At 37.3% G+C, this 26,723-nt stretch overlaps 1 protein-coding gene across 2 annotated transcripts in view; it reads right to left on the reverse strand.

Moving 5' to 3' along the window:
• The window catches only part of LOC115213643 (dynein beta chain, ciliary-like), an 884,597-nt gene that overhangs the window by 141,165 nt on the left and 716,709 nt on the right, over positions 1 to 26,723 (reverse strand). For both annotated transcript variants that reach the window (XM_036501971.1, XM_036501966.1), the window contains 2 exons: positions 24,150 to 24,311; positions 23,710 to 23,943 (listed from right to left, as the gene is read on the reverse strand). In XM_036501971.1, coding sequence (XP_036357864.1) covers positions 23,710 to 23,943; positions 24,150 to 24,311 — 396 coding nt within the window. The remainder of the gene's footprint in view (positions 1 to 23,709; positions 23,944 to 24,149; positions 24,312 to 26,723) is intronic.

Below are 26,723 nucleotides of genomic sequence, written 5' to 3' on the forward strand. Positions count from 1 at the left end.
GACTGTGTTGGTTTGGTCACATGATGTGAATGGTTGACGACATTTGCATAAAGAAGTACTGATCACTTAAAGTAAAGGGAAGTAGTGGAAGAGGGAATCCCAGGAAAACATGGGAAGAAGTATTAAAGGCCAATCTCAAAATGCTGAACTTTACAAAGATGACAGAAGACCAAGACGTATAGCGTATTGCTGTACTTGAGAAGACCCACCCATCCACAACAAAACTGAGATCATAAAACAAAGGTGCAACATAGAAAGCACAGATATGGGTGCTGGTGACATGTAAAAAGCACTGGTGTTAATGCCACATAAAAAGTGCTGGCGATGGTGCATAACACAAAAAGTACCCAGTACACTCTGTAGTTGGTATTAGGAAGGGCATCCAGTCATAGAAATCAAGCCAAAACAGACTATGGAACTGGGTAATGCTCCTGGCCATGCTAGTTCCTATGAAGCCATCCAACCCATGCCAGCATGGAAAATGGACATTAAATGTTGATGATGAAAAGAATAAGCCTGCTTGACAGGGATGAGGGTATATTTGAGAAAAAGCAAGATAGATTATGTTAAGAGGCTAAAGTATGGTACAAGGACAAACACAGATGTCTTGCAATAGAGGAAATACATGGGTGCCTCACATTATATAAGGATGGATAGGAGTAGCTTGGAAGATGTAAATGGCAGTGGTGAGGTGCCAAAGCAAAATCTCTAGGTACATGAAGGTGAGTATAAGAGATGGAAAACTACCACCATCTCTCTCTCTCTCTCTCTCTCTCTCTCTCTCTCTCCTCTCTGTGTGCCTTTCTTTAACCTTACCATCAGAACATCACATCACTGATAAAATTATATTTTTAACTCTCCTCCTCAACTTTCAACTAACCTTTTTAACCATGTAATAAATATTACATTCCCCCTACTTCATGTTATGGATGCTTTTCTCTCCCTCTTTTTCTTTCTTCCACTTTCTGTCTCACTTTTCACTTTATCCTCTTTTTCTCTCTCTTTCCCTTCAACTAATTACATGAAAGCATTACAATAACATTCCCTCTACCTCATGGCATGGATGCTTCTCTCTCCCTCTTATAATCATGTGAAAGCATTACCAATGGGTTAAGTAATGCAATGAAAAGCAGAATTATTATAAGACTCTCATCTGTGTAAACAGATTTTTAAATTCCCTGCTAGATGAATCCACATATTCAGGGGCTTATTTATATAAGTGAAGACTCATGAGCAACTACTAAAACTAATTCCTCTTACCCCACCCACCTTCTCCTTATTAAATTCTGATATGTGCATGCATATGTATGTGTGAATGTAAAGTGTATGCATGTGAATGGTTTATGTAGATCTCTACATAATGCTACATACAGTTTTATGTTTTAGACACCTAAGTTAGTTTACTTATATTTACAATTATATATATGTATATATGATTCTATACCTAATGCACATGTATATATTTCATATACTTATATTTGTACATGGGAATCTTATTGGCACCATATGACTGCTCTACCCAAACCCACACCATCCCCTTCCATGTTTGATGGTCTTTACTCCTGAAAACCTTGTGAAATTTGGGGAGATTGTAATCACTGAGTAGCTTATACATATACAACTATTCCTGCTTTTACTGACATGTCTAAGGATCCACTGCCTCCAGGCAAATTCCCAAGGAAGTACTCCTCCTCTTCCCTGTTGTCAAACACAATCCTCCACTTACTCTCCCACTCTTTTCATATCCACAAACTTAGAACAGCCACAATCAATGTCAGCATTATGCAAAGTAGGTCTGATGAGATTGTTGAAGTTCTCTAGTGGAGCAATGTAGATGTTTGATGCATGAAAGAGGTAGCTAGATTGCTTGTGGGCAAAGAGCATTGATATGACTTCTTCTGGATAGACTGTAGTGATGGGATAGGCAGTGTAGGTATACTTTTGGCAGAAAAGTGGTTAGATAAGGTAATCAAGGTAGTTGGGGTATGTGATAGGATTAGCAAGTTAAGAAGAGTCTTGTCTAATGTAACAGTGACATTTATCGCTGCATATTCTCCATGTGCTGGGCAAGCTGATGAACAGAAGGACTGTTTCTATGAGTCTCTTCGAAGGACAATGACCTTATTATCATAGCTGGCAACTTCAACAGTCATGTTGGGCAACACTCCTATAGATTTTATAGTGTGCTTTTACACTAGAAATGAGGTAGGATCAAGGCTCCTGGAGTTGATGCAAATGACTTGCTGATCTGCAACACTGACTTCAGGAACCTAACCACCTAATTACTTTTCAATCTGGTGAACACACAAGCCAGATTGACCAAAAACAAAGATAAAAAGATGCTTGTAAATGAAAAGTCCTTTCTCAGTGAAGAGTATATGACTCAATGTAAAACTGGTCACTCATATAGTTAATCAGATGAGTCAGGGAAGGTGTCATCCCCAATGACTGGTGTAGCAGCATATTAGTCAGCTGCTACAAGATTAAGGGAGATGCCTTAGATAGAATTATAGAGGTATTAAATTGTTGAACCAGGTCATGACAGTTATTGAAAGAGTTATAGCCCAATTATTTAGGAACATTATCAGATTAGATAAAAATGCAGTTTGGTTTTGTGCTGGAGAGAAGCATTACTGATATAATCTTTATAATCAGGCAACTGTAGGAGAAATATTTGGCTAAGAATAAACCATTGAACTTGGCATTTGTTGATTAGAGAAAGCCTTTGGCAGAGTATCCCACTGTGTGATATGGTGAGCTCTAAGGAAACTAGAGATAGATGAGTGGCTTGTGAAAGCAGTACAGGCCATGTACAGAGATTCTGTCAGTGAGATGAGAGTTAACCATGAGTACAAGGAGGAATTTAGTGTACAGAAAAGAACAAGGTTCTAGAGAAAACAGAAAGGACTCAACCCCCTTTAGGTAATGGTCCTGCTTGATTTTTAGGAAAGGTGTTGGTGGAAATTCCATATGGTGTTCCCAGTGCAAGCTATGGATACACAAGTTGGTGCAGTGAACTAATAGGAAAGTTAACAGAGAAAGTAGTGTTTGTATGTGGAAGATGCACATGTAGCAATATTGCTATCTTCACTTTTGTGAAAAACATTAGGAATGATCCCGTTTGAAATTACAAACATCTTTGGCTAGTTTAACTTTGTTGTGTCCACTGATCTGATTGGTTAGCATCTAAGCACAGTCTGTCTCTCTACTTATTTCGCGCCAGTGTGTAAACTGACCAATCACGGCTTTCGGATAGGATCTTTCAATTGAGCCATTTTCACTCCATAAATAGGCTGATTATTCCACGATTCACTGTCTTTCGATTCAAGACCTTCTAAGGTCTGGTCGGAGACCACACAGAGCTTACTCAACATGTTCCATTTCGAAAGACAGACGGCAGCCAAGCCAACCATACTATGAAGACACAGTTGTATACCAGTGACAGACAGAACGTCATAACCAACGTCGTCTCCATCTCCAAAATTTCAACTTGTACACAACAAGATAAATACACAGATTTAACTCAAGCTGTTTGTGTGAAACTATCACCACGGAAAAACAATTGCAGTATATATATTTGAAAGAGCATCTATATCAAGAGAAGCCTGCACAACAAGTGACTCAACTAATCTCTGCTTCAAGACCCAAATCTTGTTATAGAACTTATTATCGTGTACTACATGAACTGGTAAAATAACTCTATCTTAACTCAATATGTTGAAACTTCTCTTATGCTCTGTTGTATTCGCATGCACCTTTATCTGTACCTTTTGTCGCACACACGAACATACACACAAATATTATACGCATGCATTCATACCACAACACTACACTAGTAATCACAACTCACTTTGTACACTGTGAATAAAATCTATCTTCTCTCTATAAAAGTAGAACGGCTTGGTGTCCTTCATTCCTTTCCTATAGCACTGTATAATCCAAACATGTATTATGGCTGCTCTTATTATTATGTTATGTAGGATGCGGCTGTGTGGCGTACAACAGGAGACCTATGTCACCAACCTCCTTACGTACGGTCATATAAATTCCTAACATACAGAAACCATAAAGTCTACAGTTACATGGGAAATTGATTTTTTCAAAAGCCTCAGAGGTTCTATAGAGGTAGTGGATAATTTCTGCTTACTAGGGGACCTAATCAGCAGTGGAGGAGGGTATATAAAAAGTGTAATTGCTTGAATAAGAATATAATGGAGAAAATTTTATGTCTCTTTCTCTGAGTAATGCATGTGTATGAACAGCAATGCTATATGACATTGAGACATGAGCCCTGAATACAGAGGATATGTGAAATCTAGAGAGAATTGAAGTTAGCATGTTCCACTGGATGAGCAATGTCAGTGCACAGAGCACTAGTGTACTGAGAGAAAAGCTAGGCATAAGAGGAATTAGATGCAGTGTACATGAAAGAAGACTATTTGGTCATGTGATGTTTATGGATGTGGATAGTTGCATACAGAGGTGCTGATTACTTAAAGTGAATGGATGTTGGAACCCCAGGAAGACATAGGACGAAGTATTGAAGTTCAATCTCCAATCTAAAGATGCTGAGCCTTATGAAGGAAATGACAAAAGACCAAGATATCTGGCATCTTGTTGTACTCCAGAAGACCTGTCCACCATAGCAGAATTGATATCCTAAAACCAACTCTACTCCACCCCACCTCCATACTCTCTAACCTATTTGTCTTTCCTCCATACTTCATTCCCCAAAATTCATTACATCTCTATCTCATGAGAGCAGAGTAGGTACATACGAGGGACGTTCACTAAGTAATGCCTCTGACCCACTTGCAGTTGTTTGATCTAGCAGAAATTTTGCATGTGCAATTATTTATATCTCTATAGATTAAGTGGCAAATTACAGCTCTGAACTAATTGTGATTTCTGATTTACAGGTGTTTGAACTGAGTCAAGTCTGAAATGGAGCCTGTTGAGTGTCGAGCAGTGATTCGGTTTTTGTATTTGAAAGGACGCACACCACGGGAGACTTTTGATGAAATGAAAGTAACTTATGGTGATGATGCCCCATCATTTGACCTTGTAAAACGCTGGCATCGTGAATTTAAACATGGTCGGAACTCTGTGGAAACAGCTCCCAGATCTGGTCGCCCCCCCTTCTGCCATTGATGAGGCATCTGTCCATCAAGTTGAGGCTGCCATTTTGGAAGATCGACGCATAACTATTCGCCAAATAGCCCATGAGGTCAAGATTAGTACCAGGTCTGTGGAAACTATCATTCATGACCATTTGCATATGCAAAAGGTGTCTGCCAGATGGATTCCCAGGTTGCTCACACCTTTCCAGAAGCAAGAACGCGTCGATTGCTGGAGGATGAATTTGGAGATGTGCCAAGAAGATGAGTCAAACTTTTTCAAAAGACTGATTACACAGGATAAAACCTGGGTCCATCACTATGATCCAGAGACCAAAGCCCAGTCAATGCAGTGGAAGCACCGTGACTCACCTCCTCCAAAGAAGGCAAGGGTGCAGCCCTCCGTTGGCAAGGTCATGCTCACAGTCTTCTGGGACCAGGACGGAGTAGTGATGACAGATTTCCTGGCAAAGGGTACCACAATTACAGAAGCCTATTATGCTTCACTTCTGAGGAAATTAAGAGAAGCTATCAAAATCAAGAGGCGGGGCAAGATCAGCAAAGGCATCCTCCTCCTGCAGGACAACACTCCGGTCCACAACTCGCGTGTTGCCAGATCAGAAGCACAGGCGTGTGGCTATGAATTCCTCCCCCATACCCGCTACTCTCCTGACCTTGCACCCTCTGATTTTCACCTCTTCCCAGCCATGAAGTTGTTTTTGAAAGGAAAGCGTTTCCCAGATGATGAAGTCTTGATTTCTGAAGTCACGTCTTGGTTGGAGGACCAAGCTGGGGTCTTCTACAAAAACGGTCTCCAGAGCTGCATCAAACGATGGGAGAAATGCGTAACTCTGGGTGGTTTCTATGTAGAAAAAGACTAATAACTGTGCCAAGTTTCGTTGCTCTACTGCTATGGGAAGTGGGTCAGGGGCATTACTTATTGAACGCCCCTCGTATTACACCCCACTGCTTTCTCAGCTTCCATCCTCCCCATCTTGGGCCAGTTCCATTTCCCATTATCTTCCTCCATATACTGTCTCCACCAATCACCTCCTTTCTGTGCCTTCCCTCCCTTACGATGTTCCTCATCATTAACATCTCACTTATCTACTGCAAACCCCTCCATCTATATCACCTCATTTATGCTCACCAATGCCAATTTCCCTTGAGGGCGTGTCTTGCTACCATCTCTTTCACTATTGCTCTTTTTATCTTACTCTCTCACTCAACTGCTCTCTTTATCCTACACCCTAACTCACTCTCCTTTCTCTTCCAACTGGTGTATCTATACATCTACTCTACAGCAAGACACATATCCTTCTTCTTTCATACATTTATCTATCAAATGACACAAAGCTACTCCATCTCAATAATACTCCCTCCTCCCAGATGAGGAGTTTTGTCTTGCAAGACTTTGTTGATGTGGGTGCCACATAAAATGCACTGGCATTGGTGCTCTGTAAAAGTCACCCAGTACACTCTGTAAAGTGGTTGGCATTAGAAAGGGAATCCAGCTGTAGAAATCATGCTGGAACAGACAAGGTAGCCTAGTGTGACTACTGGCCTTACCAGCTCCTGCCAAACCATCCTACCTAAGGCAGTATGGAAAATGAAAAACAATCAGTGAGATCTTCCTATAACATGCCAATGAAATACAAAATTCAAAACTCACCCCACAATCCTATACAACAAATCCACACTGTAAACTATGTTAATAACATTAACCAATCTGATTACAACATTGTAATCAGGTTGGTGGATGTTATTAGTGTGATCACTTTTTAGATCTTGTCATCAGAAAAAGAAATACATGGTGACACCATACAAACAAGATTAGACCGAAAAAATAAAAAAATATCAATTTTTTATCATTAAATATGAATGGCACAAAAATTAACATTCTCTCTAAAGGACTAAAATTTACACCAATCCCTCAAAGAAGCAATTACATTGAAATGAAAGATAGTATTTCTGAATTCTATAGAACATTATAACTCACAGAAGGGCTGTACAACAAGAACAAGGATAATGAATTGATTGTAAGAAATAAAAGCAACTCCACTCTACTCCACTCCACCAAAAGTACATTTTAAATTATCCATATCAACTCTTTCTCTCTCACACACTCACTCACGCACACACACACACACACACACACACACACACACACACACACACACACACACACACAACTCCAAATCAAACCAGCAAGAGTGAGTGGGACAACATAAAGGAATTTTTTAAATGATAAGAAAAAACTGTTAAAGAGGCTAATAAAAGAAATGTAGTAGTCATGATGGATACCGTCTACTACAAAATCTTGTCTAATCCATGTTTCAGAATGATACACACAAGGGTTGGTTGAATGTTCTTAGGCTGACCAAGACACACTCATGAAATGAAAGAGGTTTATTTTTCAACATAGACCCCATGCAATCCACACACTACTTCCATCAGTGCTGCAGTGCTTGAATCCCATTGATGAAAAAGCTTTCATCCTGCTGCTCAAAAAAGTCATCAACAGCAGATATGACATCATCATCATCACTGTAATATTGGTTCCCAGCCAAGTGTTTTTTTTTTATTTTGGGAATCAGATGATAGTTAGATGGGGCCAAATCAGGAGGATAGGGATGGTGATCAAACAGTTGAAAGACACAGTCAAGCACTGCAACAATTGAAACCAAGGACTTGTGTGCTGGAGCATTGTCTTGAAACAAGACTCCTTTCATCAGTTTTTCTAGTGAGTTTGATCTTGATAGCCTTGCATAACTGCCTCAGCAAGTTGGCATAGTACTTTCCATTGATGGTGTGGCCCTTTTGAAGATTGTCAGTAAATCTTTTACATCCCAAATAACTGAGGCCATCACTTTACCTGCAGATGAAATGACCTTGTCCTTCTTTGGAGCAGGTGAGGTGGGGTGTTTCCATAGCTTGGATTGTCTCTTTGTCTCTGGCTCAGAGTGATGAACCCAACATCCATCTCGGGTTAGGAAATATACAAGGAAACCAGCTGGATCAGCCTCAACAATGTCAGATTTTCTCATGATGTGATCAGCTTTGGTCAAGTGTCAGAAGACATGGCATTTACCAAACAGAAACCATATCAAGTTCATTGTGCAGAATATTCTCAAATCTCTCACGGGATATGCTAATAGCATTGGCTATTTGATTTATAGTCAATCACTCATCACCCACCACCATGTGGTGAACACAATCAATATTTGTCTCTGTGGTGGCAATTGCAGGACGTTCAGATCTTGGGTCATCTTCAAGACTGACTTTAGCTGCCCACTTGTGCACTGTTGATAAAGCTGGAGCATCATCCCTTAATGTAACAAGCATTTGAGCATGAATGTCCTTGGGGGTGAAACCCTTTTTCTGTAAATACTTGATAACACATGATACTAAATTTTGTCCATTTTCAAGAGAAATCGCAACTAGTTACTTTTGAAGTCTTCTTTGAACAGTCAGATGTTTAGCTTACCTGGAAAGAAACAATAGTGGTATTAATAAAAAGAGTTGAAATTAATGCATGTGAGATTTTCCAGGTATGGCATCACTCCTTTATAGTCAACCTATAAACTTTTCAGCTCACCTTTGTACTATGAAAAGGCCCAAAACTATGATCATAAAAAGAAGAGAAACCTTACATTATTAGTAAACTTATATTGAAAAGGACTCATTAACAAAGAATATGACTAGATTACCAACTTTAGATATAAATCTAGCCTCTTCTTCAGCATACAAAAAATTTCACAAAAATGGTTGTCTTACAAAGGAAATAGCGTCAACAGTATTTTTTCTTGGCACAAAACCAAACTGTATCATATCTAGTCTAATTCTATTTCTATTAAATTAGGCTATAACTTTTTCAGTAACATTCTTGATCTGGTTCAGCAATTTCATACCTCTGTAATTACTTCTCTCTAAGAGGCATCTTCTTTACCCTTGTAACAGCTGACTATAATGCTGCTACACCAGTCATCGGATATTACACCTTCCAGTATAACCAATTAACTATATGAGTGACTAGACCATACCCAACTTACCATATATTTTAAGCATCTCAGTGGTGATTTCTGATGGATCATTTTTCCAGGCGTGTCTTTCTGCTTTTTTAGCTCCGTCTACTTCACTGTTTCATCACCTTGGTTTGACTATGACTTTGCACCCAATTTAATCTGAAGCCCTCAATAGGTTCTCCTATAGGAACTTCCAGTTGCCCTCTATACAATATATCTATAACTCTTTCCCCCTCCTCCTCCTATCATCATCATCATCATCATCATCATCATCATCATCACCACCACCAACACCAACACCACCAACACCTACCACCCACCACCACCACCACCACCACCACCACCACCACCAGATGATGAAGCCTTGATTTCTGAAGTCACGTCGTGGTTGGAGGACCAAGCTGGGGTCTTCTACAAAAACGGTCTCCATAACTGCATCAAACAATGGGAGAAATGCGTGACTCTGGGTGGTTTCTATGTAGAAAAAGACTAATAACTGTGTCAAGTTTCGTTGCTCTACTGCTATGGGAAGTGGGTCAGGGGCATTACTTATTCAACGCCCCTCGTACATAACAAGAATCCATGTCTATTATTTCTGTATGTAACCATTATATATACACATGGATACACACATACATAAACACATATGTACACAGACATGTCTACAATTATACACCTTACATGCATGCATATATGTATGACAAGGCAAAAGGGAATATACTGCTGAGGAAATAAATCATGTACATCTCAATAAAAATGATGGTAGATAGAATGGGGTAAGAATGGAGCAGGCACTCATATTGTTTATTCAATGAGAAATCCCTGTTAGAATAAACTTGTTGCTACTCAGACATAATAATTTTAGCAATGCTCTACACTCTTTTACTTTTTTATACTCTTTTACTTGTTTCAGTCATTTGACTGCAGCCATGCTGGAGCACCGCCTTTAGTCGAACAAATCAACCCCAGGACTTATTCTTTGTAAGCCTAGTACTTATTCTATCAGTCTCTTAGGCCAAAAACACACCACCATCAGTTGTCAAGCGATGTTGGGAGGACAAACACAGACACACAAACATATATATATATATATATATATATATATATATATATATATATATATATATATATAATATATATATATATATATGACAGGCTTCTTTCAGTTTCCGTCTACCAAATCCACTCACAAGGCTTTGGTCGGCCCAAGGCTATAACAGAAGACACTTGTCCAAGGTGCCACATAGTAGGAATGAACCCGGAACCATGTGGTTCATAACCATGCTACTTTATTTCAAAATTTTGCCATAAAGGCATGACACAGAGTAGCTTGCAGGCTGGACAAAAACATTGATGAAGATAAAAAACGCCCGCTGATTTTTTGCTTCTCTAAAACATTTTGTTTTTTTTTTGTTTTTACACAAGAAAAAACAAAACAAGGTATCAAACCTCTTCAATTCTTACAATTAATGGATTTAATAGTTCATTACAAATTGAGGAGCTGAGCCTCTTACACACAATAACATACAATAAACATTTAGGCGCTAAAGCCTCTTTATCCTTCCTCCCCAACCAGACTGTATGCCTCCTGTAGGCAATGCTCCAGCTCCAGGTTGGGTCCCCCGTAGTCATCTGTGGAGGTCAATCCAGGTCTTCAGTCTAGGGCATGGGTTCCCCCCTCCGGTCCTCTAGCTTCCTTAAGAAGCTCGGTATTGCCCCACCCTTATGGAAGAAGATAACAAAATCCTCTCTCATCGCTCTGGGAGGGGCACAGTTTCCTCTGTCAGTGGTACACTTCCCACCGACAAAGTTTCAGGGCATGCTGGCAGTGTACCATCAACTGCCAGCAATGTCCCGTTCTTTTTCTTTTTTCTTTTTCTTCCCTTTTCTACGAGAGGGTGTGGTACCTCCGCTTTATCCGAGGGATCTTCCTCCCCTCCTGCAGCTTTAGGGTCATTCAGTGGACAACCATTGTTTCCCACCTTCTTTCTTTCTTTCTTTTCTTGAGGAGGTCTTCACCTCCTTGATCGCCTCCATCTCTCCCTCCAATGGGGGAGCGGACGTGCTACTTTTATCAACTGCTCCAGGACCTTACCTTGGTCTTGGTCCTGGGGTAGTTTTTCTTAATGTGGCCCAGTTCCAGGCACAGGTGACACTTGGGGGGGGGGACGTCCCTCAAGAATCACCGGATACCTAGAACTGGCCATCCTCAAAAAATCTGGAAAAACCAGATCATTGGTTGATTGGGTCCACAGGGTCAAAACTGCTTTCGACCCCACCCAATCAGCTGCAAGCAACACTTAAGAGCTTGACTCTGCTGCCACCCAGGCCGTGGTGGATAGTGTCTTCTATCCTCTTGGGTTCTATCCCAGGTGGCAGCCCACATACCCAAGCTCTTGTTAATTTCTTCCCACTATATGTGGGAAGAAACAGAATTTTTTGCTCTTCTAAGGGCTGGCTCACAAAATTATGAGCCTCCTCCAGGGTGTCAAATAGCAACCACACTGTTGCATATTTGACACCCCTTGCAATAAAGTTAATAGTTGGCAGATATTCTGCCAACTCTTTCTCAATTTCAATTTGAGAGAACACAGTGATGGTGTCAAGAGACTTGGAATACATCCTCAACATCACCATTCTCTCATTGAAGTCTTTTACCCACTGCTTGTGGGGTACAATCTCCCACTCCAATGTAGTGTTTATCTTCTTTGCTATGCTTGCAGAGAAGAAAGGAAAGTCCAAAAAATGTTCAACCAAAAAGTCCAAACAAAGTCAAAAACAAAAAAAAATGAACAGAAAGACAGAGCAGAGAAAAAGAACAAAGGAAGACAGTTCAAGTCATGGCAACACAATTCCAGCCACTTGGTAATCCTGGCCCACAGTTATTCCAAAAAAATGGTACTCCACACAGGTACTCCAGGTTACAGTATCAGCAAGAACACACAAGAAATCCTCCATGAATTGGTTGAATTTTCTAAAAATTTTCACAAATTTTGGTGATGAGACACGCCCACCAAACAACAATTCTCACAGCTAAGCGAGTCACTTAGCACGACTGCAGCAGACAAATGTCCAAGACTCAGTGAGATTTTCTTATTCGAAAAAAAATACAATGTCAAATAAAAAAACCCACTGAATCCCCCCCCAAAAAACAGATGCCTACCTTACAGTCGTGCCTTCAATATTTCTTCATTTCAGGACGGCTACAAAAGTACATCCTGACAGTATTCCATGTGGAAGCAACTAACCAAGCTACTTACCACACAGCCACTCCTGTGCCTACTGTAATTTTTTTTATTACTAGAACTTCATAATAACATTTTCAGTAATTACGTATGAATAGTGGCCATCTAATATATCACTGAAAAATTAAAACTGACAGGAATCATTTTATTTTTAAATAAGATACATCTGCAGTTTATACCAGTGCTTGGAAGTAAAGCATGTAGAATGTGGTCATCTCAAAACAGAAGATCAGGTTTCAGCTGCACAGAATCTCCTGATTGTGTCAAAGAAGATGAAAACTTTTTAAAAACAGTCATACCAGGTAACAATTTGAATGACTGAGCCTTGGTTTCAGGCTATGACTCTGAAACCAAGGCTCAGTCTTTGCAGTGGAAGAACCCAACCAGAGATCAAGATGTTGAGGAAATCCTTGCAACACTGCAGCTGCATGCTATCCCAAAACAGGAGTTTCAGGAATGCTTCCATCAATGTTGAATTGATATGTATTGTAGTTTTCTTTTTCAGCATCAGCCTTGATACTTTCTGATTAGATTTTGTTTCAACTAGTTAACTACAAATATTTCAAATAAATCTGTTATGAAACGTCCATTTTCTACTGTTAATCCTAATTATACTTTTACTGTTATTTACACACTAGCATATAATAATATTATGTGTCCTTTTAGATTGTTCCTGGATTCTATTTCCTGTACTTCTTTTCATCTTATTTTATCCTATCCTACTTTATTCCACCTTCTTTATTCAATTACTATTTATTTGTTTATTTATTAATGAACTATAGTTTTAGTTCATTGTTTCCACTTATAAATTATGTAATTGTAAAATTATCTCAACTCCTATAATCACTAATGCAGTATCGTAATTTAGTGTGAATCAGTATAAATGTGAATATTGTTTCCCTGTATGCATTTTGTGTGAGGGTAAGTACTAGGCATTGTGACAATATGATTATAATCATTTTGTTTAATTAACTAATTATTCTTCTTCTGCTATTATATTACTTTGAAATTAGAGCTTTGTGCTATACTGTATGTGTATGTGTGCTCATGTGCAAATGTGAGTATGATAAATATTGCTAATACTCACATATGAATGTATGAATGTGAAGGCTAATGTACTTGTGACTATTTATATAATGGGGATATATGTATATGTGTTTACTATATCAATGTTCTTGAAAATAGCTGCCATCCCTCAAAACCAGCAGTGCGTGAAGTTCCAACAACTCAAGCCATTTCTATCTCTGAACATTATTTTAAAACTTATTTTGTTCTCCCTGTATGTCTCTTTCTTTCTACTGACCATGTATTTTCATTATTTATTTATTTATTCTATTGCTCATCTAAATTAATGGTCACTCAAGCTTTCTTTGAAAAATACTTCTATCTTAGTGCCCATATTTTCCTTCAAAGCCAATTTATTCAATAAACCTATTTTATTTACTTTTATATTTTTCTTATTATTTGAATTGTTTAAAAAAAATTTTTTTTTACTCTACTGCATTTATCTACTGATTCTTTTTGCTTAAAGTAAACCATAAATCATAGTGAGTACACCTACCATCTGTACATACATACATACACATATATATATATATATATATATATATATATAATATATATATATATATATATATATATATATACATATATATATAAAACAACTTGCTCAGTTGTAGAGTTGATGTTTTCAACTACAATGAATCGTTTGTGATTGTTACCTGCATCGCTTTACTGGCACTTGTGCTGGTGGCACATGAAAAAACATTCAAGCGAGGTCGTTTCCAGTGCCACTGGACTGGCTCCTGTGCAAGTGGCATATAAAAAGCACCATTTGAGCGTAGTCATTGCCAGTATCACCTGACTGGCCTTCGTGCCGGTGGCACGTAAAAGCACCCACTACACTCTCGGAGTGGTTGGTGTTAGGAAGGGCATCCAGCAGTAGAAACTCTGCCAGATCAGATTGGAGTCTGGTGCAGCCATCTGGATCGCCAAACCTCAGTCAAATCATCCAACCCATGCTAGCATGAAAAGCAGACGTTAAATGATGATAATGATGATGATGATGATCAGCTTGTTAGTTTTCTTCTCAGCACCCTTGCATGGGTATTTATACACACATATATTTATTTATTTATGTATATTCATATGTACACTTTATATACATGTTAATGCTGATGTGTTATCTATCATATAACTAACAAGATTATGAAACAGATGTCAACGAATGGAATAAACATCTACTCTCCCACTTGTTATATATATATATATATATATATATATATATATTATTTGCATATTTATACTTAATACATTTAGAGACATTCAGAAGCAAAATATGCTATTTGCTGTAATAAAAAAAATCTTCTTACTTTTATGACGATAGTGTGTTCAGCATACATGACTCATTGTTGCAGAGAATACTGGGACACCAGTGTTTTGACATGTGTCTCATCAGCCAGAAGGACTCCAGACCTTTGAGCCTAGCCAAGAAGCTCACCTTTGTTTATATTTTCAGTAAACAAAATGCTTATATCTGCCAATTAATATAAAATCATTTGCACTGTGTACAGTGAGATCTAGAACAAATATTTGCATATTTATTCTTAATATGTTTAGGTGGGTTCATATGTAAAATATGCTAGTCTCTGTAATATAAAGGAGAAAAGCTCTCTTTTATGATGATAGTGTGTTCAGCACACTTGACTCATTAGGGTAGAGGATAAAAGTATAAATAAAGGTCAGCTGCTATCATCCAAATGCATTACATCCCTGCCAATGCAGTCGTATCTCTTACCTATGACATCTGATTTCTTATAAACCCAAGTTTTCCCTCAGCTTATCTGTGCCATGTCACTTGTGCACTCTAACATTACACATCCAGCAGAACATGCCTTATTTCTTCTCAGCCTTTGTATATCATCTGCATTCAATACCCACACCTCATTATCACACATCACACTTCATATTAAAGTCATCATCATTATCATCATCATTTAACATTCATCTTCCATACTGGTATGGAGCTGGTGAGCCAGAGAGCTGAACAAGACTCCATTGTCTGCTTTGGTATGGTTTCTATGGCAGGATATCCTTCCTAATCCCTGCTTGAAGAGAGTATTACCCTTGTCAACAGAGGTAATACTATCCCAAACTTTCTCCACCCTGTTCTAATTTTGGCTACTATGCATTCAGAGCATCTTTTTCCACAGTTAATTAGGTCATCTAGATAACAAATTTTCAACTACTTCTATGGAACCTTCCAAGCACTGAAAAGAATTTATTATACTAGTGTTCTCCAAACTTCTGTACATCTGCCACATCCAAAGTAGTCTTTATTCACTATTAGTCTACCTGTGATCCCAACACACCCATAGATTACATCATGCACACTGTATGGAACTCCTACCAACACCTTTTCTGTATATCAGGTGCAACCATTTCCCTGGTAACAACAGCATGGAGTCATTTTCCCTCTAACAAAAATCTAGGTTCTGCCAAGTTTAATCTGAGGCCTTTTGATTCTAGGATTTGTTTACACACACTCATTCCTGCTCTCATGTTTTTCCTGTTGGTATCAGCTTGCAACACATGCTTGTGCACATACACACATTAAGTGGTTCAAAAAGTGCTGGGGTGAAGCTTGCTCCAGCTTCAACAACTTTATGCAAAACTGCTTCAGTAACAAACATCTCTCTTTAAAGAAATGGCTTACCTTCATGATGCTAATTAATCTCAAAACACTGAGAACCAAGCCAAAGTCAGCCATAAGAGAGACTGAAAATTTTCATACACCTCCATATATAGATGATTCAACAGAAGCAACTGTGGAATATATTCAACTTAATAATATTTTGAAATCACAGTTCACAAAATATTTTTCTACTTTCCAAACTGTATTTGAACAACAGTGCTTTAATGTTGTAAGTTATCGATGATGTAGTTAGAGAAGATATGGAATCATATGTTGTTATATTAACTGGACAATTAATAGCTTCACATACACAACTGCCATCACTCTCAAAGAACACCTAGGAGGAATCTACTGTATACATGATAATGGAATTACTAAATGGGAAACAAAACTTGAAGAAAACATCAACAATATGTGCCACCATATTGAATGATTAACCATGACAATAAAATGGAAGAAGAATAATAGGTTCACACCTCATCAATTACATCTTATACAATAATTAACAAAATTCTATAGCAGCTCTTGAGGGAAAGATAATTACTGTAAAGTACAAACTCAGGATGCTGAGTGAAAAACTTTGATATAGAAACATTTTTGAGTGAAACAATTTAAATCACAAGTTTGCTTCCAACTCACAGGAAATATACAGGGAGATAAGGAAGGAAAACATTATAAGTAAGTCCACTCTCAAAAAGACCTTGAATCATTCTAGTTTAACTCTGGAATGAAAATAAAAATTTCATACAATTAACCCCAAAACTTTCACTATAGCTGTAGGAACTATATAACAGGAAGGTACCTGGAAGAGACAACAGTTGGATGCTGACTTTACAGAAATCCATTAATATGCATATTCAAAATAATGATGGAAGGCTAAAATGATATACTAAATTGGCTTGCAAGAATAAAACCACTAAATTGGCAGAAAACTATATGCTCATTTCTTGCTTAAACATTATGCCTAAGCTGTACATAAGCTGCTTTGACCAATTTCTCTAATGTCACTGTGAGTCCAACAACATAGTAACTGAAAGAAGGGAACAATTTTTGATAAAAAAAAGTTGTATTGTCAGAAGTAGAAAACACTGCAGAAACCTTGTGACAATATGACCTGATTATAAGAAAGCATTCGAATCATGGCTGCTGAAGTCTCTACATTGGGCAAAAGTACTTGCTATCTTAGTTGCTGCCATTGAGAGGTGTCTCTGATGTTATAAATATTTCCAAGGGTAATATTTATAACATCAGGGAAATATTTATAACATCCCTCATTCCCACCCTCTCACTCAATTTTCATTGGTTAGTTGATTCTAAGATATCATGTTGAAAATTAGCAAATAGTTTTCAGTTTCTCCTCTGGAGGTCTTACACAACACATCAAAATTAAAACAACTAACCAAACTGGTTTATTTTTATATTTATTTTATTCTTATTCTTCAACCTTCTTAATTATTGTTATTATTGTTGCTTCCCCTTACATATATATGACAATATTTAAATTAGTCAAATTTCCTCTAGTTCTTGAGTCCTTCACTTTCAATTTATCTCTCTGTCTTGAATTCTCACTCCCATCTAACAATCTGTTGATCTCTCCTACAAGTCCAACTTTCAATTTCTATCATAATATTTAATTTCACCCTCACCCAATCTCTATACACTTCTACAGGTACTTTAATTTCAGTCAAAATTTCCAATACAATTCAACTTTCCTAGAAATCTTCATGCCAATTTTAATAAATCCTGTTTTCAATCACCACCACCTTGAAGGGGGTTTGAGTGATTGAACATATATTTATGCATATATGTATTTATGACAATGCATATAGATAAACAGAGAGTGCACCTGTGCACATGACATGTTGAAGCACCACTGATGCTATTTTCATAGTCAGGTAACTGCAAGAAGTATTTAGCTAAGAACAAGTCATTGTACTTGGCATTTGTTGATGTAGAGAAAGCCTTTGATGGAGTACCTTGCTCTGTGATATGGTGGAACCTGAGGAAGCTAAGGATAGATGAATGGTTTGTGAAAGCAGTGGAGGGGTGCTGTTAGTAAGGTAAGAGATGGCAACCAGGTACACTGATGAATTTATTGTAGAGGTATGTATCCACCAAGGGTCAGTCTTCAGCCTCTCCTACTCATCATTGTCCTCCAGGCCATAATAGAGAAATTTAAGACTGGAAGCTCATGGGAACTCTTATATGCTGATGATCTTGCCCTCATAGGGGAATAGAATTAGAAAAAAAATTCCAGGCATGGAAAGAGAACCTGGAATCAAGGGGTTTAAAGTAAACAAAACAAAGACCAAGGTAACTAAGAAATCAGACAGGATCCTTCAACCATCAGGTAAATGGTCCTGCTTGATATGTAGGAAGAGTGTCAGTAGAAATTCCATTTGGTGTACCCAGTACAAGCTATGGACATATAAGAGGTGCAGTGGATTAGTTGGAAGATGAACAGAGAAAGTAGTGCTTGTATGTGAAAGATGTACAGGAGCCATAAAGACTACAAATACATGGGAAACTGATTTTCTTAAATGTCCCAGTAGCTCTCTGAAAGCTGGAGATAGTTTTTGTTGCCCAGGTGACCTAATTAGCAGTGGAGGAAGTTGTATAGAAAGTGTAATTGCTAGAATAAGAATAGGATGGGGAAAGTCCAGAGAGCTTTTACCTCTGTTAGCAACAAAAGGTCTCTGTCTCCAAGTGAAGGGAAGATTGCATGATGCATATGTACAAACTGTGATGCTGTATAGTAGTGAGACTTGGGTCCTGAATGCAGAGGACATGCAAAGGCTAGAGAGGAATGAAGCTGGTATGTGCAATGTCAGTGTACATTTGTGACAGAGTATTGGTATACTGAGGGAGAAGTTGGGCATAAGAGGAATTATATGCAGTGTGCAAGAGAGGAGACTATGTTGGTTTGGTCACATGATGTGGGTGGATGAGGACAATTGCATAAAGAAGTACTGACCACTTAAAGGGGAGTGAAGTTGTGGAAGACATGAGATGAAGTGCTGAAGGCCAATCTCAAAATGCTGAATCTTATGGAGAAGACAGAGGAATGAGATTGTGGTGCATTGCTGCACTTGAGATCATTACTGCAACAAAACTGAGACCCTAAAATCAAGGTGCCATGTAAAAAGCAGTGATGCTGGTGTCATTAAAATGCAGCTGTGAGGGTACCACATAAAAAGCATCCACAACACTCTGCAGAGTGGTTGGCATTAGGAAAGATATTTGGCTATAGAAATCAAGCCAAAAGAGGCTGTGGAACTTGATACAGCCCCTGGCCTTACTAGTTCCTGTCAAGCCATCCAACTCATGCCAGCATGGAAAATGGATGTTATATAATGATGATAATGATGATGATGATGAAGAATATCCAGGGAGATGGTCTTTCTGTTACAAAAATTCAATGACTACTTCCTTGTCGATGCTAAAAATGCTAACAATACCAAAAAACCACTGGAGTTAATATTTTCAGCTGACATAGGAATGGAGTTTAGCCAAAAGAAGTATTCATACTTGATTGCTGAACATGGAAAAATCAGCCCCTCAAACAGAAAACCTGTGCATCAACGGTCCCTTTATAGCTCATGGTCTACACAAAAAATGCTACAAATACTTAAGCAATGATGAAAATATCGTATGAAGATGCTGTGCATAATGACAGAGTGACCCAAGAATATTAAACCAAACTAAGAAAAATATGCTTTTACAACAAAACAATATATTACAATGCATTTGCAGTACCAGTTCTGATTATAATATTTGGAATAATTGAGTGATCTGTGGAAGAAATTCAGTTCATAGGCATTAAAACAGTAAGATCCTGACATATCTGAAAAACATCCACAGAAACAGTTATACCGACAAACTCTGCATGAGAAGAGGTAAAGGAGTTAGAGGCTTGAGATCAATGAAAACAGCCTTTGAATGCTTTATAGTTTCTCCCAGACAACAGCAATTAGACAACAGCAGTAAAAATGAATATATAAATCTAGTGCAAAAAGAACATCTTATATGTTGGCAATGAGTTCCTCAGAAAAGCACTCTCTTCCAGATGACCTCAAATACAACCCCAAAGCAGCTGGACTAACATATCTCAAAGAAGGCCTGGATGTGAAATGTTCAGCATGCCAAAAATAGGCTATGTATGAGTATGACTTGAAGATGTCAGTACTGCCAACATGAAGTGCAACTTCTTTTGGACTAAATACTGTTACATCACATTCCTCTTCAAAGGTTATGTATTTGTAATCTAAGAGCAGGAGGATGATACAAAAACCCAATAAACAAAAGTGAAGCTCTTGGAGCCCCAAAATGCAACTGAAAAATATAGATTATGTCACATTTCTGTGGAAGACACCACACACATAATCAGCAGCTGTCCCAAAATGTCATCAATCTACTCCCTCTTAATGTGACACAACATTGTTGCTAAAATATTATATAATGCCCTCTGAAAACAAAAAAAAACTGTCCTGGGATAAACACAGAGACCCTTCCCTTTTTTATTAAATACATACATAAACATCAACACAAGGGATATTGATGGAACATTACTTTCAAAACTTCTGCCAACTGCTAACATAATAGGTCAAGTATTGTTATTTAGGACAGACAAGAAAACGTATGTGCCATCAAAGAGCTCAGCTGCCCTGCTGAGGTGAATATCTCTCCAAAAATCAAAGAGAAAGAGGATAACTGTTTAGAAACCTCCAGCTGCTATATAGGCAGATTATAAATTCCAATTTATACCAATAATAACACAATGTAACACATGTTTTGTTTATTTGTATTTTTTGATGTTCATATATGCACTTTTGCCATTAAATTCAAAAATCACATTCGTTTTGACATAACATCGATATTTATTTATTCCTAATTTCATATTTGCTCATTATATTTGTAACTTATCTCTACAGCACTTTGTTGGTTCAATCTATTCTAGTATTGTAAGGATAATTACACAACATTTAGTATTTTTTCATATATTGAAAGATATTTAGGATGTATAATATTAGAAGAAAATGAAACAATAAAACTTTGCACTGTAAATGCCTTGATAACTCTTTTCTTAAGATGAGAAGTGCTTTGACGATCGAGATTTTCTGGAGTGTACACCTTCATCTCTTCTGACTAGAGACCATATATAATCTCCCATCATAGCAGTATCCCATTGTCCTTGGTATCTTCTTTCCATAGTTGCGATGTCCTGATGAAATCTCTCACCATGCTCCTCACTGACATCACCCAAGGTGAGAGTGCAAAAAATTAACCTTTTAGGACATACGACAACCCATTTTCTTGAAGTTTTCAATAAGCTTTTCTACCAGCTGTTTGTAATTAGGATCCTTGTGATTTCCTAGGAATCCAACTACATCACAAAATGCACACCAAGTTTCTTTTTCAGCTTTTGTAATTGCTCTTTCCAGTTTCTTCGACTTTAACCTTGCATTTACTTGGGGCCCAACAAATATGCCACCCTTGATCTTAACCTCAGATAGCTTTGGAAACATAAGATAAATTTCTTGAAAAGCTTCTCCTCTAAAATCTAAGGCCTTCACAAACTGTTTTACCAATCCGAGTTTGATATGAAGTGGGGGTAATAAGATTTCGTTGGAATCTACCAGAGGCTGTTTGAGAACAACATTTAACATTCCTGGCTGCAGTTCCACTCGTGGGGGGGGAGGGCAATGTGCTCTCTTGTAATGATCATCATCAGCTCTACTGTCCCATAAGCAAAGGAAACATGAATACTTTGTGTATCCCCCTTGCAAGCCAAGCAAGAAGGCAAGCATCTTGAAATCACCACAAACATCCCACTTGAACTCAGTGTAATTTATTTTGTCAAGAAGTCCTTTGACATTATCATAATTTTCTTTTTTCTGTGTGGAGTGTGCAAGAAGCAAAGAAGGATATTTATTTCCATTGTGGAGCAACACTGCTTTGAGACTTCGTGTTGAGTTATCTATGAACAGTCGCCATTCTGCAGAATCATGCTTGTGTCCTATAGCAGTAAACAAACCAATCACATCTTTACAATAATACAGATCATTAATATTTTCATAGTAAATTTCAAATTCTTCATGGTGTTTCCAGTATATAGATGTCTTGCAGTCTTCCTCCAGTAGATTCCATTCCTTCAACTTTGATGAAAGAAGTTCAACTCCTGACTTAGTAAGACCCAGATCTCTGATTAAATCATCTAGCTCACTCTGATTTGGAAAGTGAGGCTCCAAAGACATTCTTGGTACGAAAGCTTCCTCCATTTCTTGGCTGCTGCTACTTGTTGACTCTTCAGATGAAATATTTTCTGGTGGTAATGGTACTCGTAAACTGTCTGGTGGTATGACTGGATACTGAAGAGCTTGTCTTCCTTTCACTTTTCTGTACTTTGTCACATTGATCATACAAAAGTAACAGTTATTGTGATGGTTCTTTGGCTCTCTCCATACCCTTGGAATGGCAAAAGGCATTGACCTTCCTGTATCACTTAACCATCCTTCTAGAGGAGATCGACAGCTTCCACATATCACATGTGGGGCCCATGGTTTGTCCTTGTCACCCATGGGCATTCCGAAATAGAGTCTGTATGCTATCCACAATTTGGTACCTTTCACGATCTTATGTAATACCTGCTTTTTCCAATATAATAACCACACACATAGCAAAATGTATCTGGAGAATTTTTACATACTCTAGTAGCCATCCTGAAAGTAACAGAACTTAGTAATTAGTCTGAAAGAGAAAATTAGACATAAATTTAGTAGTGGAACATTATAACAATACCGAATATATAATAACATTGAAAGTTGACATATTTTTTTAACTGTTGATGATACACAAAAAATAATTTCATTTTTGGAATAAGCAGAAAAAATGGATTGATAAACGATTAAAAAATTACAATAAACAAATTTTTTTTGAAAATTGTTACGTTGTGCACTTGGTTTTGTGAATAAATGCCTAAGTGACAATCTGGATAAACTGAAATATTCTTTTCTACTCTAGGCACAAGGCCCAAAATTTTTGAGGAGGGGGTCAGTTAATCAGATTAACCCCAGTATGCAACTGGTACTTATTTTATCAACCCCGAAAGGATGAAAGACAAAGTCGACCTTGGCAGAATTTGAACTCAGAACGTAAAGACAGACGAAATACTGCTAAGCATTTCCCCTGACGTGCTAACATTTCTGCTAGCTTGCCGCCTTGGATAAGCTGAAATATTAAGCTAACTCAGATATTACAAATATAATTTGTAAGTGGGACAGTAAATATATGCAAGGCTTTTCTTGAGTTCAAAATGAGATTTTGTTTGAGTTATCTATATTCCAATGATGGAGCTTTATATCTTTGTTAGAAACCAGCTTGTTCCTCAGTGGAAGAATTCAAATTATTAAAAATAGAAAAAAAAACATGCATATAAAATCTTTATAATCATATACATTTATAGAGAAGTATATATTTTTGAATCAACTGATTAAAAAATAAAGATAAAGCCAACCCCATCAAGATTTGAACTCAGATTGCAGCAGTTCAAAACCAAAGCCTATAAAATTTGTAAGTCACTTCTAATTTTCATATTAGTAATTTTCAACAAATTTTAAATTCTCCTTTACCTGTGATGAAGTTTCATTCAGCTTTTCTAATCCATTTTCTAACCTAATAATTTGTGCCTGCAGATTGAGGCTCTTTTCTCTCAGAAGATTTATATAGAGTTTAATTTGTTCCAAGAAACTTTTGGGAGTTGTGTAGTTATAACGTCTTTCATTTTGCAGATATAAAACACTAATGTCATTTACAGTTTTGTGAGCATAAGCTAAAAATTTAGAAACAGCTTGACATTTTTCTTCCTGCAAAAGAGAGGGAAAACAGTACTTGTAAATTATGTTAATAAATAATATATTGATGTTCCTTAATATTTTTTCAACATTCATTGTAATTAAAGGTCAAACCAATTGAAAGGGAGATGTAAAAATTATAAAAGGTTAATAGTGATCTTATTAACAACCCATTTAAGATATTTGGAAATATAAAAAAAAAACAACAAATTACTTACACTTAATAAATTGGCTTCTTGGAGGAATCTTTGGCTGACAGAAATCAAAGCTTCTTGTGGCCATTCATGGAACCAGTTGATGCTAGTACAATTTGTAATTGCAGGAAATTTCCGACTCCTCACTCGAAGAGTAGCACCAACAGGTGAGAAACACAAAACAACCTGAAAAAATACAAAAAAATTTAGCTGTTTAATGGTGGAATGCAAAGTATATAAAGCTACAAATAATAGCATGTAGATGGAAAAAGACTGCCTTTGGAGTGTGAATCCATATCTGTAAATATGACAGATGTCCCATCATGTTCTGTCATGTTTATAGAAGATACAGGTTCATGTCTTGCAGACAGCCTTCAACTTTTTCCATCTGCAAGGGATTAATCTATATGCTGTTATTTATAGCTTTATCTACTTTGAGTTCCACCTTTCAAAATGATTAATTTCATATTTCACAAAGTTTTAAAATTCTTATGACATTATTTGTTTAACTTACTCCATCTCTATCAAACAAATGATGTATGTTTATATATTATATATATATATATATATATATATACACTCTCGGAGTGGTTGGCGTTAGGAAGGGCATCCAGCTGTAGAAACACTGCCAGATCTGACTGGCCTGGTGCAGCCTTCGGGCTTGCCAGACCCCAGTTGAACCGTCCAACCCATGCTAGCATGGAAAGCGGACGTTAAACGATGATGATGATGATGATGATACACAGGCATACCTTGACTTTAGTTGTTTTGATTGAAATCGTTTTCGATTATACGTAGGTTTTCAAAAATAATATATGGAAAAATAAAAATCAAGTAAAGTCATTTAACTTGACTTTACATCTGTCTGCCACAAATATTGGAATTGTAAAATCACCAGAAAATCATTAAAAGCACATAAAATCATGTTACTGTAAAATAAATAAGAATAAAAGCATACAAAATCATATTAAAATACATACAGTAAATGTAAGATACACACCATAAAGTAGTGTAGCTTAGTGAACGAAATCAGCTGTGTTGTCTTATTTATCAGTCTTTCACAGCTCATATTGCACTGTAGTTCCAATATCTATTGTTGGGCGTCATTGTTACTTGTGATTTCCGCAATTATTTTGAATTTAGATTTGTTTACATCTTTTTACTGGCTATTTCCTCATTTTCATTCATTTGTGACTTTATCTTTTTGCCCCCATGGCTCCTAAGAAAATTCATAGTGAAAGTGCTAAGTGTCATGCTATAATGCTGGAAGATAAACTGGCTATGATAAAACGCCATAAAAAAAGTGAAAAAGTGGTAGCAGTTGCACAATCTTTTGGGATGAGTTGGACAACTGTATCGACAATTGTACATAATGACAAAATTTTAGCACATATCAAATCTGAAGCCCAGGGATGAAGAACACAGTCTTCAATAAGACAAGACGCAAAATGTTTGAAGAAATGGAAAGTCTTCTTTCTCTTCGGATTGTTAGGTTGAATTGTCAGCGTACTACTATTAATCAAGAAATCATACAAGAGAAAGCGTTGTCTTTGTTTGAGGACCTTAAGAAAACATATCCAAATGAGAAAGATGTAGAGTTCAAGGCAAGTCAAGGATGGTTCATGAGGTTTAAGGAACAAAGAAGTTATCATTCCATTAAGAAGCAAGGTGAAAGTGCATCAGTTGACAAACAAGCAGCAGTGGAATTTCTTAATGCATTAAAGAAAATCATCAAAGAAAACGGGTTTCTTCCTGAACAGATTTTTAATGTAGAAGAAACTGGATTGTATTGGAAAAAAATTGCCAAGTCATTCATTCATTTCCAAGAAATAGAAAACTATTCCAAGCTACAAGATCTCAAAAGAATGTGTGACCATTATGTTGGGAGGTAATTGTGCAGGAGATTTTAAGTTAAAGCCATTGCACACAACCCCCATACCCTGAAGAACATACCCAAGGTATCTCACCTTGTAATATGGATGACTAATTCAAAAGCATGGATTACTGTTGGTGTTTTTGAAGATTGGTTCTTCAATGCAGAATTGTCGGATTAATACAGTAGGGTGTTTTGAGGGAGATTTGGCTGCAATTTCTATCAGGTCTACCTACCATGTAGACATGTGAACTTCATTTTCACTCACAGATTTGCATTTCAAAAATTTCACATAATCTTTTCCATAAATCAACTATCGTAAAACTTTTCTACCAAGACCTCACATTTTCTATGTATGTGTGTGTATCTTAAAAGACGTGATTAGACAGAGGTCCATCAGCCGCTGGTCAAGATGTTCTTATAACTTCAATGTCCCTCACTCCCTCCGACATGATCTACAAGTTTAAGTGGCTTCAATTTCCTATCAAACTCTACTTTGCAATGACAATAAATAAGGCACAGGGTCAATCATTGCAAATTGTTGGTTTCAATCTCACAGAGCAAGTGTTCTCCCATGGTCACTCACTCACTCTATCTCTCTTTCTCACCCTCTTTCTCTCTCACATACACATGCACAAGCACGCACGCATGCACACACACACACACACATAGATACACACACAGACACGTCCATTACACATATCTTCTTTCAATTTCTGCTCTCT

This window comes from Octopus sinensis, linkage group LG1 (genome assembly GCF_006345805.1).
Source record: "Octopus sinensis linkage group LG1, ASM634580v1, whole genome shotgun sequence".
Taxonomy (NCBI): Eukaryota; Metazoa; Mollusca; class Cephalopoda; order Octopoda; family Octopodidae; genus Octopus; species Octopus sinensis.